The sequence below is a fragment of the Bactrocera dorsalis genome, chromosome 6 (genome assembly GCF_023373825.1).
Source record: "Bactrocera dorsalis isolate Fly_Bdor chromosome 6, ASM2337382v1, whole genome shotgun sequence".
Lineage (NCBI taxonomy): Eukaryota > Metazoa > Arthropoda > Insecta > Diptera > Tephritidae > Bactrocera > Bactrocera dorsalis.
In genome coordinates, this window is record NC_064308.1 from 23,974,263 (window position 1) to 23,989,348 (window position 15,086).

Genomic DNA, 15,086 nt, shown 5'->3' on the forward strand with positions numbered 1-15,086 from the left:
TAGACAAACCGTCTACGCCAAGTTTTACGCGGAAGTCCTCAAGAGACTCAAACGAAGGGTCAATCGAGTCCGACAAGACTTCGCAGTCATTGATGAAAGAGGATTCAAGCACAATGCACCTCGGCTCTCAAGGATATTCCGTAGAATGCCTTCCGTGACGCCTTCAATGCTTGCAAATCGCGTTGGCAGCGCTGTATTGACGCAAAAGGAGCCTATTTTGAAAGTTTTTAAATAATTGTAACGATTGGTTCAATAAAATTTTTTTAATCGACTCAGTCTTATTACTTTCCAGAAAAACGCTGTACAAAGAGGTTTAAACCTTACAAAAGAGTGGTGTAGTAGGGTCGAGTTGAGCATCAACCCCTCTAAGACGACCATTGTCCCGTTCACGAGACGTAGGTCTCTGCACGGCCTAAGGAGCCCTGCATTTAAGGGCAGAGAGGTAGAGATGAACAACATGATCAAATATCGTGGTAACACGCTGGATTCCACTTTGCGATGGAAGCAGAAAGTTGACCTGACCTTGATCAAGGCGACAAAAGCACTAATGGTGTGCAATCGGCTGGCTGGAAAATACTGGGGCTGTACACCAAGATCGTGCGACCGATAATCACATATAGCTACCGCAACTGGGCCCTAAAATCTTCGCAGACTGCAGTAGGGCTCCAACTATCGAAACTGCAACGACTCGCAATGCGCACTTGAAGTCATGCTTGAGCTCACACCACTCATGGCGAGCCGAGTCGATTAAGTCATGATCGTCTGTTCGTCCGTCCTTTTGTCTGTTTATACGCGAATTAGTCTCTTAGTTTTTGAGGTAAAGATCGGAAATTATTGCATTCATCCGCTTCTCTCCAAGATTTTTCTGATCTAGATATCTTTATGAAATTTGGCATGGATTATTTCCTAAGGCAACGCTATAAAAAAAAAAAAAATTCTAGATCGGACAACTATATCATTTAGCAAACTTTAGGCAAGGATCGATCAAAATCAAGTTATTGTGTGAATATTAAAGCTTTAGTCCTACCGATGTTTTTTCTTGTTTTAGGATAAAAGTTTCGGTAAAATATTGGATTTTCACGAAAATAATATTTTAAATTAAAATAAACCCTTCACAGTCTCTATGTTTAAAATAATAATAAATACTACTATAAAGCATTACGAATTTGGAATTTGATCCATGCAAAAGCATCATTTGATACTTTGATAGTTTTTGAATAGCAGAGTTCCTTCTACATCTACTGTTTCTTGTACTCCACATTACTTTAGCAATCGATGATGTTCTGAAATATATGTAAAATTAATAAGTTTCATTTTTATTATATTCTTTTCTAATATCCGATTCCTTAGACAAACCACACATTATTTAAATAGTATTAAGACCTTCACATTACTAACAAATGCAAAACAACTAATACATACATAAGGTTTACTTCTCTTATATTTGCATATGACGCATACATACATATATTATTATATACCTTTGTAAATTTTGCCTTTGTTAAGAGAGCACATATAAAAGCGATGTATAAAAACTGTAAGTTGGTTAAGTACATATATTTAATTACATAATTTACAAATCATCTTTCCGTATGTTTTCTTTCCGCTTATTAAGGATTTGGCACTCTTCTGCAGAACCATCACTGCGGGACTGGGGGTAGTTCCAGTTCTGAATTTCAGCAGTTCCATAGATTTGATAAACGACAAATGTTAATATTGCTATTACGGATGAAACTCCAAATACTAGACGCCACTGTTCTATAGAACTCTGAAAATTATTGCAACATACAACATATTTTGAACGTAAAATTACTAATAAGGAAAAATATACCTCGTTTGTTACTATTATACCGGATACCAGTGGAGAAAGAAATGATGCTGACATATGTATTGTTTGGCAAAAAGCAAGGACCGGACCAGCTAAATTCGGAGCAATATCAACAATGTTAGCCATTGCACCTGCATATGAGGCTGTTATGAATGTAACTGACAGAAACCAAACTACCAATAATAATACAATGTTTTTGTCTATATATCCAATCAAGTATACCAGAATGCCAGGTACAACTTGTGACAATGCGGTAAAGAGTTTGCGTACATTTGTGAGACTCATCCAATTACTTAGCATCAATTTATCAGCAACATAGCAAAATATAACAGACGAGATATAGGAGCAAATAAAAGGCATTCCGGAGAGGAAGCCGTTGGTCTTATAGTTGAATTTAAGCATATTTTTCATAAAATTTGGACCACACACAATAAATATATAGTGAATCCAAATTCTTCCAAATGTAGTTATGCCAATCGCATACGCGGGCAAAGAAGTAAAAATTGATTTCCATGGCACCTTCATACCTATTGTTTCTTTTGCTTCTGAACTAACACTTACTTCAATATATTCAATTTCTTGAGTAGAAATTCGTGGATGTTCCTTAGGCGTGTTAAACGCTAAGTAATACCACAATATACACCAAATCATACCCAAAGAACCAGTGGTAAAAAAGACATATCGCCAGCCGAAGTTATCAATGATAAATCCACATAAAGGGTATGTTAAGCCAATACCTATACTAAAGCCTTGAAAACTGGACATAAACCGGGACCGTTCGGCTAACGGTATCCAATAGCCTACTATTGCGTACATAGCCGGCCATGTTAACCCAGAAGCGAAACCTTGCACAGATCGCAATATTATCACAGCGGAATAGTGTAGGTCAGCCCCGAAGGGAATACATAGGCTACATAACGCTGTAGCAAATTGTGACCATCCAAATACTTGTTTTGTACCAAAGTATTGTGTAGCGATCCCACCGACAACTTGTGACAATACATAGCACCAGTAAAAGGAGCTTACAACTATTGATTTCACCGTTGGAGACCAATCATATAAGTCGTCATTGTTTTCGGAGTTCTAAAATTATAAAAATGTTGTATATATTCGAAACATCAAAAATTGTACATAAAATATTACCATTGTTGAGTTTATCACAGATATATTCGTATTGTCATTATTAAAAAATAGTTGTTTGTTTGTTTCATTTTTATCAGCGGAGCTAAACAATTTGCTGCTGGAATCAGAAGTGCTTAAGGAACTCGACAGGTCTGATGGACGCACCATTGCCACGAGGGCAAAGTTTATATCGTTGCGCATCATAAATGAAACCAAAAATCCAGACCATGATAAAAAGTAAAGTACCAAACGAGCAGGTATTCGAGCTGAAAATAAACACAAATAACGAATTATGCTCACAAAACGCATGGTGTGCCGTATTTAAAATAATGGAAATAAACATACATTCAATGATGTACATATAAAATAGAAGTTGCGTTAACTAAAACCATGTACCCAATATATGTACATACATTCTTAAGCATGCAAGCAATTTTTTGTTAAATGTTTCCCGAAGTTTCAAGCACCAAGTTTCAAGTGAAGTTTTAATAGAGGAATTTTTTTATATGCGGAACAGTTTGCACAAAGTTTGTAACAGGTGTAAAGGTCATAGAAACCATAAAATATATAAGTTAAGAAATTTTAAGTGAATTTCTTTTAAAAAAATTTTATTTAGTTCTTCTTTGTTTGATTACAGAGCTTAATTTAAAAGCTAAGTTAAGTTGCACTGGCCAACTGCTGACTTGATGTTGTTGCCAATTCTCTGAATTGACTTATTTGGGTTGCGCGTGTTGGACTTCCGCTTCACACCGAAAAATGAGCTTTTATGCTAATGAAAGCGTCTGGCTTTTGCTGTGGGAAATATTGTGCAACTAAAGATGCATTTCCGCTATGCTTTACTCATTATTGCTCACTTCGCATTATTACTTTTATTTAGCAATTGTTAACATTTGCCATGTTAACACTTCCCCTCTTAAAAGCGATAGTCTCGAGAGCCTATCAAAAATAGGGGAGGTTGTTAAAATTGATGTAAGTATTTTGATCATTGATCTCCTTAAGATTTCCTTAAGATCAACATTCACGGGGGGCATCTGGTTAAGGTCCAGGCTTGAAGATATGATTATTCTGTTTTGGTGCCTTTTCCAGAATATTCGAAAAAATATTATACCGAGAATGATAGTTGCAACGGCTCCAAGTGAAAGGGAGCTATTGGATATCGTTGTTGTCTTCAGAAGATTTATTCTTCGTATGTTATCAATATGAAACTCCTTTAAGGCCTGGAGAGAAAGTAATTCAATTCGATTTCATTCGATTGGTGCTGGTTGCAGGACTGCTGGGATTGCCGGCAGTGGAACCAAATCGTAATTAATGTAAAATTGATGATATATTTTTAACGTTGAGTTATGAAAATTAATAAGGTGTGTCCCTGGTAAATTTTTCTGCATTCCGTCAGCATCTATTACCCCTTGAAAGCCATTAAGTAATATGGTGCCGGGTTTTACTTCTTCGATTTGTTGGATATCGTGGCCGTTTGTTAAAGTGCAAGATGAATTTAGGCTATTTACTACTCTAGGTATACAACTACTATTACTTATATTTACAAGTTGAGTTTGCTTACAAATCCCAATTATTATAATTATTACATACTTCTTTAATTCCATAGATATCTTTTGTACCCTTTAATATTTTATCAAATTCGACATTAATTATAATTTTGTTTTGCTTAACAACTGGTCTTATAATCATTTTTTGAAAATTTTCCTTAATAGTTAATGGTATTTTTACCAAGTAAAATATTGTCATATTTTGGCTAATTACATTTATATTTGATATTTCTAGTGCTTCTTCAGCATTTTTGAAAGGTATTTCGTCATTTTCTAAATTTTCTAACGCAATTTCGATTAAATTTTTATTTAACAATAATGTTTTTAAAATGTCTTTCTTTGCCCAATGTAATGTTAATCAACTCTTCTTTTATTAATCTTATTCTATTTTGCAAATTTATAATAGTCTCGTTTTCTACATAAGTATCTTTCCTTATGTTATTAAGAAGATTATTTACTATCATGCTAATGTTATTAATTTTTTCGTTAAAAATATTGTTAATTAGTACTTGTTTATTATTATTATTATCAATATCATTAAGATTTTTGGTTATTACATCCAGATCCTCGTGATCGGGGCTTCCGGCTATGAATTTCCAAGCCATTCCTAAACTAATTATGGATCTTTTCTGTCTTCTTTCGACAGGTTTTATTGTATCTAAATTTTGAAGAGATTGGGTTAATTCGTGTTTTAGGATGGGACAAAGGATTGTGTCCTTGGGTATGCCCGAAGAGGTGAATCTGTACATGTCCGTCAGAAATTGTTCGTACTTGTTGAGGTCGATTATGTGTATTAGCCTGAAGTCTCCATTCTGGATTTTTACTAGTCCGTCATTTATTGTAACTATTTGTGCTGTGGAGTAGTCATAACTAAGGAGAAGTCTGGAAACAAAAATTTTAATTTTGATTTTTTATATTGCGTTTATGAACTACTTTTCCTGATTCAGTCAAAACGGTAGAATTTTTGTCTTCCTTTACTATTTCTTTTCTAAATTTTGGAGATATTTTGGTTCCTAGTCGTTTGTTTATCCTAACGTAAATTATTTCTCCAGGGTTATATGTTTTAATTGGATGACGGGCTTTATTATGGTAGGAAAGATCTTTTAGTTGTCTATTTTTTAGTTCCGAGATAATTTCTTCCCAAGCTCTTTCAAATTGGCTTGGATCTATGGAGATTCTTCTCCCGAAAAATACCTCTATTGGTTCTTTGTGGAGGAGTGACTGAAAAATTGTACTCGTAGATGGAGTTATCGAGGAGTTCGGTGAATGAGGGGAAACTTCGCTCTGCTTTTAAACAGCGCATTATTTGTCCTGGAAACTCCTAGTTTTGGTTTGGTAGGGTGGCGGTCGTACTTATTTTCTTTGCAAACTGAGCATTGCTGAATAATTCTTTTTATTGTTTTGGTCATGGAGGGAAAATAGTAATTTTCTAAAATTTGAAGTTTGTTTTCACGAGAATTCCTATGTGCACTTTTATGGGTATTTATGATTATTTCTTCTTGTTGCTGTTCGTCTGTCACATCCTGGACTTGGAGTTGAGAAAACCTGGTTTTATAGTTACTAAAGTGGGTTTACTTACCTTTTTAGGAAATTTATTAATGTTTTTGAGTTATATTCCGGTTTTTCAATGACGTGTCTATGGTATGTGGAGAATACTATCTTGAATTGATAGGTAGAAATTGGGCCTGAATTTAGGAAGATTTGGTTTTTGAAAACGTTAATTGGGGATTCTACATGCCAAATTAAGTTATCGGATGAGCTCTCGTCACTATGCTGGGTTACTGACAAGGCGTTAATTGGTTCGGGAGGCGTTCTTGATAGTGCGTCGGCTACCACGTCAGTTGTGCCTGGTTTGTAATGGAGTTCATGATTGTATTCTTCCTGTCCACGCTTTTCCTCCAAGATGTGAATTCTCCCGGATTTCCGGAGAACTCCCGAAGACATCGTACCACATCTGGTATTTTGTCTAATTCAGAGACATTCCCGGGTAGTCTTGAGTCTATGGTAATGTCCGTGAAATTTGAAAAGTTGGAATTTGGATTAAGGGCGGCTTGAACCATGTTTCGCCCTTCAGTCCTTAAAACATTGTTCACAATTCCTGTGATTACGGTAGTTAACTCATCCATAGAGAATGAATTAGAAGAGGCAAGAGGCTGACCAGAAGGTGCTGGTGGCCCTTGGGGTGCATTAAGTATTGGTGGCCGAACGAGGTTGGCAGGATTAACTGGCATGATTGATATATTTCTAATATTTTTTATTTTAAAAATTTAATTTATCCCTAGCTTATTTTGTTTTGAGTTAAAACTTTCCTTTCTAAATTTTTCACTTTTAGTTAGCTTATTTTCGATATAATATTATCTCGTCTAGTTCAACTATTTTTTCTGAATTACGCTCTCTTTCTTAAATTATGTCACTATTCTTAGATTGTGTTCACCTTTGCATTAAAGATTTCTTAAACATAGTTTGTTTCGCATTAAACAGTTTCACTTTTTATATTTTAAAAATTCTTTTACATATGTGAATATATTAATATTGATTCTTAAAATTAATTCTTACTCTAGTAGCAGGAACATTCTCCTGGGCAGGCCGTCTATGGGGTGGTAAGCATTATCCTTGTCTTCTAATGGTAGCCGCTGAGTATCACGAACGCGACTAGCGAAGACCCCACGTTGGGCGCCAGTTAAGAAATTTTAAGTGAATTTCTTTTAAAAAAAATGTTATTTAGTTCTTCTTTGTTTGATTACAGAGCTAAGACTAAAACTTAAAAATTACTTTACTTAAAAGCTAAGCTAAGTTGCACTGGCCAACTGCTGACTTGATGTTGTTGCCAATTCTCTGAATTGACTTATTTGGGTTGGATTTCCGCTTCACACCGAAAAATGAGCTTTTATGCTAATGAAATCGTCTGGCTTTTGCTGTGGGAAATATTGTGCAGCTAAAGATGCATTTCCGCTATGCTTTACTCATTATTGCTGATTACGCATTATTACTTTTATTTCGCAATTGTTAACATTTGCCATGTTAACATATATGTATAAGCTCTGAATCGGTTTAATCATGTTCGTCTGTACATATGCTAACTTCTTCTTCTTTATTGTTTACAACAGCGCGCCAGTCGTTTTTTCTTTTCGCTGTTGTCGCCAATTAGAAATTCCAAGTGTAGCCAGGTCCTCCTCCACCTGGTCTTTCCTACAGAGTGGAGCTCTTCATCTTGCTGCGTTTCGCCGGGAACTACGTCAAATACTCTTAGAGCTAGAGTGTTTTCATATGGATGGATGGAGCCATGTGTAGATATTCACGCAAGTGTGGAAAGTTCACTTGGGAGCGGCCAGAAACGATTCCATTACATATAACTTTTCTCTCCAAGGAGCTGCTCATTTTATGTTGTCTTTGTTGGAGCGGTTTTATAATCTCCCACCTAAGCTAAGATAAGATTCAAGTTGGTTGCCATCGAAGTCATCCAACAGTAGGCTCAGCAATTGTGCTGTTGACGGGGTCGGACCAAAGAGAAAGAAGTGTAAGATGAGAGTGATTTGTTGGGCGTACAAAGAAGTGGTTAGAGTCATGCGGGGACTTATTGCACGTAGCCCATATATGTGTTCTATCGGGGTTAATTCTCGACAGTAGTTTAGTAAGTTTAGCTTGCGCAAATACCTTGAGCGAAGTTGCGGTAGAATTACTCTTGTCGTTTGTTGGTTTAAGTCTACGTACGCCAATCACTTATTGAAAAAGATGACGACAGGAACTGCAGAAACTGCTTGGGTAGGTGTGAACTGTGTTATTTAAGCGGAAGCATGTAGCCATCGCTATGTAAGTCTTCAATAGCAGATCAAGGTGCATGCTGCCATTGTATTTCATACTACGAAGCCAATTCGACTGAGTTTTACCACATACTGGCGACCATATCGTTACTTTACTTTGTAAGTGAGGTAGCACAGGCTATCAAGTGTATGTTGTTTACCGAACGTTTAAGGAAAATACCTTTGAAATAAGTCTGTGTGCAGTAGAGATGAGCGATATTGCGATTTTTAAATCACTGTGATTTCAGTGATTGCTATTTTTAAATCACTGTGATTTTATATTGCTATTGCGATCGCAACTAAGTCGACGTTCAAACGGTGTTGTTGTTGTTGTAGCGGCAGATTCTGCCAATTTGACACTGTTTGGCCGAATAAAAGTCCGGGTCTGTTCCACTTACCACTTACGTAGGTTTTCCGCCTTTCTTTTCACTATATTTTCGCAAATATTGGAGCGGTTCGGCTACCTGACACTTAGAGCGTATTGCATAGTTCATTTGTATGTTGGTATGATGGTTTCACACATTTCTTAGAAGGAATTACCATTAGTGTGGTTGATAATTTGTTTGTTTAGAATATCCGCTTTTAATATTTTCAAGACCAAATAATTAACGCGAGTTTCCTAAACTTCAAACCGCTATGACGAAAAATAGCATATACGATATATACAATACCCTGAAGAAAGTTGTTACTTTTCTGCTATTTGCTATTGTGATCGTAATTCACAGGTTCGAACTGCGATCACAGTTTCGAACTGCGATCGCAATCACTGGTTCGAACTGCGATCACTGGTTCGAACTGCGATCACAGTTTCGAACTGCGATCGCAATCGCAGTTCATAGAAGCGAACTGCTATTTATAAAAAGTGATCGCAGTTGCGATTTGCGATTTTTCAATCACAGTGAAAAAATCACCGGTAGTGAAATATCGCTCATTACTAGTGTGCAGTGATAAAGCTCAAAGCGCATTCAAAGCGATCTCGTCCTACAAGAAAAAATGCTTATGGATTAATAGTGCGTCAAATAGTTTAACAGTCCATGAAGCTGTAATTGGATTTACCTCATCTGGGTACTGGGAGACAAGGATGAGCTTACCCTACCTGGGGTAAAGAGATAAGCAATGGCTTTTGCAGGGAAGATACATTCTCAAAATTTTGAAACGAATAACAGACCTTCCCAGAATCAAATTCAGACTTATATCTATACTGATCACTTATCAAAGTAGATAATTCTTTTTTATTGTGTTCGTTATTGCCACGGTAAGGTTTGTATAAAAAATGTATTTGTATTTTGGTAACAAGAATACACGCAACCCTATTACAAAAAAATGTAACAGTTCTTCAATCTATTGGTCGCACTTGACGGAAATTGTTTTGATTTAGGGGTAAAATCGAAACTAGTGTCGTTGGAAGGGAGTTTAAAATACCACCAGCTAGGCTATAAATATCTGTCGGCGTACGCGTAAAGCAAGTCAGGTGTTATACCATACCATACCATCAAATCAATTTTGTCATATGATAATACTTTGAGGTTTCGATTCGAATTGACACCACCTGAACAAATCAAGGGCAAGATCCAATCCCAGATTATTTCTTGCAGGATATTCAAAGGTATAACAGTATGTTCTAAATGAGTTGGTGCAAATGCTAATATGGTTTCCATCCAACTTTTATGGTATTTTTTTAACCCTCATTTGTACTGATGGGTCCAGCCAGACCTTTTTGAACTTTAAATCACTATTTCATATACTAGTACACACGTTTGTGTTTCAATACTTCATGATATCCTAGATGATATATTTTAGTATGATTTTATTCATATATATATTTATAAAAATTGATAAACAGTTTTTAAATTATAGTTTTTAACCGAAAAATCATATTGAGTACTAATGGGTCTGGCCAGACCCATGCGCTCATTACGCAACGGGAACATACTTTTATATGAATTGGAATGCTCTCTTGTTATTCTATTCATGATTTGTTTTGCTCATTTGAATTTAAAGTTCCGTTATCAAAAACATTGTTGGTTTTCACATGTTAGATGTTGTCATTTGAAGTTAGAAGTGAAAAGTGATGTTCACATTCAAGTAAAGAATAATCGGTGGTATTCTGTGAAAGTGTGTATTTATTGAATAAAAATGAGTAAAATAGATTTCATATATGATAATGTGCCGCGTAGTGATCCAAATTTTGATGACTTGGTTGCAAATGCTTTGGCAGAAGAGATTGAAAACAACAGTGAAAATGATGATAATGATATTGATTTCGGCGCCTCAGAAATAGAAAACGAGTTGGAATTTAAAGCTTCAGATGTTGAAGCTGAACATGAAATTGAAGTCGCTGAAGAATATAGTAGCACAGATAGCGACGATGATTTGAATATTGATGAAGGTAACAACTTTATTGGCAAAGATGGGACCGTTTGGAGTAAGGCAGCACCTCAAAGTAGTCGTGTTCGCTCCCATAATGTCCTGCGATCATCCGGTGGATCGACAATCACATCATGTTCGCCTGTTGAAGTTTTCGATGCGTTTTTTACACCAAACATATCATACATCATTGTAAGCGAAACCAACAATTACGGTACGGAAAAAATCAATGAATGGAACTTTAAAAATCCCAACAAATTGAAAGAATGGCAAAACTTTACAGAAACGGAGCTCAGAGGTTTTCTAGGCATTCTTATAGCAGCAGGAGTCAGCAATAACAATAGTCAGGCTGCGTCAGTTTTATGGAAAACAAACCAATTGCCAATTTTCAGAGCAACGATGTCTTACCGTCGGTTTTTGACCATATCCCGTTATATACGATTTGATGACGGTCGCACTAGACCCTTCCGCTTAGAAACAGATAAAGCGGCACCTATACGAGATATTTGGAACTTTCTAAATGCAAATCTCCAGAAGAATTTTCGTCCATATAGCGATAAAACTGTTGACGAACAACTTTTTCCGTATCGAGGAAGAACGAAATTTACTCAGTACATACCTTCAAAACCGGCTAAGTACGGTATAAAAATATGGTGGGCTTGTGACGCAAAAACTCATTATCCTTTGAGTGGAAATATCTATACCGGAAAAGAACCCAACGAAGGGAGAGCAAAGAACCAAGGAGAAAATGAGCTTATACGTTTGGTTTCAAAATATTCAAATTCTGGGCGCACAATAGTAGCTGACAACTTTTTTTCCACTTTCAATTTATGTAAGCGGCTAATAAGCTTGGGGCTGTCCTTCGTTGGAACCCTTCGAAGCAATAAAGCATGTAAAAACAAGAATAGGGCAGTTCTTTCATCTGAGTTTGGATTTCATCAAGACAACGTAGCCATTTGTACATATGTTCCTAAGAAAAACAAAGCGGTAATATTACTGTCCACGGTACATTACGATAAGGAAGTTGAAGGCGTCAAGCGAAAACCAGCAGCAATAATGCATTACAACAAAACTAAAGTTGGTGTTGATACCATGGACCAAATGCTAACGCATTACACTACCAAAAGAAAAACTAAGAGATGGACTCTTGCATTTTTTTATAATATTGTTGATGCAATGGCATTAAGCAGTTTTATTATATGCAAAGAAAATAACAATTACACTAAATCAGACGCTCGTAGAAAGTTTTTATATGATTTGTCCGAAATGTTAGCTCATCCGCAAATCGAGTCGAGACGTAACAATATACATGTAATAAAGCATTCCGTTTGCCGTTCCGCAATTGAAGATATTTTGGGAAAATTTGAGGTATGTATTCAGTAATGTTATAAAGGGTGATTTTTTAGGAGCTTGATAACTTTTTTTTAAAAAAAAACGCATAAAATTTGCAAAATCTCATCGGTTCTTTATTTGAAACGTTAGATTGGTTCATGACATTTACTTTTTGAAGATAATTTCATTTAAATGTTGACCGCGGCTGCGTCTTAGGTGGTCCATTCGGAAAGTCCAATTTTGGGCAACTTTTTCGAGCATTTCGGCCGGAATAGCCCGAATTTCTTCGGAAATGTTGTCTTCCAAAGCTGGAATAGTTGCTGGCTTATTTCTGTAGACTTTAGACTTGACGTAGCCCCACAAAAAATAGTCTAAAGGCGTTAAATCGCATGATCTTGGTGGCCAACTTACGGGTCCATTTCTTGAGATGAATTGTTGTCCGAAGTTTTCCCTCAAAATGGCCATAGAATCGCGAGCTGTGTGGCATGTAGCGCCATCTTGTTGAAACCACATGTCAACCAAGTTCAGTTCTTCCATTTTTGGCAACAAAAAGTTTGTTAGCGTCGAACGATAGCGATCGCCATTCACCGTAACGTTGCGTCCAACAGCATCTTTGAAAAAATACGGTCCAATGATTCCACCAGCGTACAAACCACACCAAACAGTGCATTTTTCGGGATGCATGGGCAGTTCTTGAACGGCTTCTGGTTGCTCTTCACCCCAAATGCGGCAATTTTGCTTATTTACGTAGCCATTCAACCAGAAATGAGCCTCATCGCTGAACAAAACACGCGCGCGAAACACATTTCGAACCGAACACTGATTTTGGTAATAAAATTCAATGATTTGCAAGCGTTGCTCGTTAGTAAGTCTATTCATGATGAAATGTCAAAGCATACTGAGCATCTTTCTCTTTGACACCATGTCTGAAATCCCACGTGATCTGTCAAATACTAATGCATGAAAATCCTAACCTCAAAAAAATCACCCGTTATATATAGAGCAAACACATTTACAAGTTACAAAATTTATTTTACAGAAACAACCAAATACGCTAACAGACACCAAAAGTGAGACTTTAGAAAATAAAAGGAACTGCAGCTTATGCCATGCTCAAGACAAACATCGTCGTAAAACAAGGTTCTTTTGCCAAGAGTGCGCAGATGCTGTATGTCAACAATATTCAAAATGTTATTACAAATGCTTTAAGTGCATAAAGGAAAATTAATTCTATTTTCAATCTTTTACTTGCTTTTCGTGAATACTTTATTTGAGTTTTTAAAATGTTATTTGAAATAAAAAAATTAAAGTTTCTCCAAAATGATGTTAGGTTTGCTTTTGGGTCTAGCCAGGCCCATTGGTACTCTATATGTCAATCCAAGTATCCGTCAAAATGAGGGTTAAATAACATATTAATATACAAATCTATTCAGATTCAAGTGCAATTTCACCACTATGTAGGAACATTGTTGCCATCAGTTGATGGTGAATAGAAATTTATTTTCAGGGAAATTCTTAAAATGAAGTGAATACACGCTCAATCGTACAGCTGGGAGAAAGATTATCATGAAGCTTGTAACAACTCCGTTGATTAGTGATGAGCGATAATTCTCTGTCGGTGATTTTGTCTATGCGAATAAATAATCGCATATTGCCACGACGATCATTTTGTAAATAGCAGTTCACTCTATGAAAGCGATTGCCACAACAGTTCTAAACTCTGAATTGCGATAGCAGTTCACAAAAAACTTATGAAATTGCGATTTTTTAACAGTTCAGTTTAATAGGCTTACTTGCGATTCTAATACCGGTAAAGTTGGACACCCTTATAACTTGGACACTCGCTCAAATAGGACAAAAAGTTCTGTACCAAAGTAATATAGTACAAAATATCCATATATTCACTGCTTAATTTGGACACTGCCTATCTTGGAAGTTGGACAAAATTTGTCTCAATATTTAAACAGCAAGCATTAAAATCCCTTTATATCTTGGACAACACATTTAATATGCATGCATATTTGTATGCTATTTACTTATGTGCTATACCTACATATGTATATTACACACAAATGTACATATTTGTATTTCGGCATCAATGAAATTTTTCAAACGTTGTAATGGCGTTATTTTTGCGAAATTATGTATGCATCAAATTTCATGGATTAGCTATAACACAATTATGCATATTTGATCAGTTGTTGCAATCATGTCAAAAAGAAAACACCCAGTGGAGTTATCTCTGAAAATTAAAAGTGAGATATTGAAAAAAGCCTATCTATAAGGAAATTGACAGAAAAATATGGAGTTTCCTAATCAACAATCGCTAATATTAAAAATAAAAAGGAACATATTATAAAATAATTAGAAAGCAACCCCGATCCGGAACGCAAAAGAAAAACACGTATAACTGATTTTGAAAAAATAAATGAGGGTGTGAAATCGTTTTTTGAAAAATGCAGGTCTAAGAATATTGCGATCAGTGACCCAATAATTCAAGAAAAGGCTAAGCTATTGGCTCCTGAGTTACAAATAGAAAACTTTAGAGCAAGCAATGGGTGGTTAGAATCTTTCCGCTTGAGACATAACATTCAATTTAAAGCTTTAAGTGGTGAAGGAGCGAATGTAGATCTTAAAGCTGCCTCAGATTGGAAAGAAAAACTACCAACACTTTTAAAAAATTATATACCTGAGAATCAGTTTAATGCGGATGAAACTGGAGTGTTTTATCGTCAATTACCTACTCGAAGTCTCTTGCAAAAGGCGCAGTTTGTAAAGGAGGTAAACTGGCAAAAGAAAGACTGAGCGTATTGTTTTGCTCCAGTAGTACAGGAGAAAAGTTAATGTCGTTGGTTATAGGTAAAGGTTGGTACGCAGCTCTCAAGTAATTGCTCAAGAACAAAAATACATTATTTCTCAAGTAATTTTGACAGCTGGTTACGCATTGTGAATGATCCACATTAGAAGAGCAAGAGAGAATAAACAAAGTAAACAAACTTTGTGCGTATGTATGTATGTATGTATGTGTATGGTAACACAAATATTTTCATTGAGATTTAAGGAATGTTGTTGATGATTGGTTGGTTTTATACA

At 35.9% G+C, this 15,086-nt stretch overlaps 1 protein-coding gene across 44 annotated transcripts in view; it reads right to left on the minus strand.

Moving 5' to 3' along the window:
- The window catches only part of LOC105225247 (sialin), a 197,945-nt gene that overhangs the window by 39,336 nt on the left and 143,523 nt on the right, over positions 1-15,086 (minus strand). For 8 of the 44 annotated variants that reach the window (XM_049460247.1, XM_049460242.1, XM_049460243.1 and 5 more), the window contains 3 exons: positions 2,972-3,216; positions 1,832-2,911; positions 1,424-1,768 (listed from right to left, as the gene is read on the minus strand). The exons of the other annotated variants lie outside the window; for them this stretch is intronic. In XM_049460247.1, coding sequence (XP_049316204.1) covers positions 1,574-1,768; positions 1,832-2,911; positions 2,972-3,154 — 1,458 coding nt within the window. In that variant the 5' untranslated portion in view covers positions 3,155-3,216 and the 3' untranslated portion in view covers positions 1,424-1,573. Of the gene's footprint in view, positions 1-1,423; positions 1,769-1,831; positions 2,912-2,971; positions 3,217-15,086 lie in introns of those variants that run through there. 44 annotated transcript variants of the gene reach the window in all.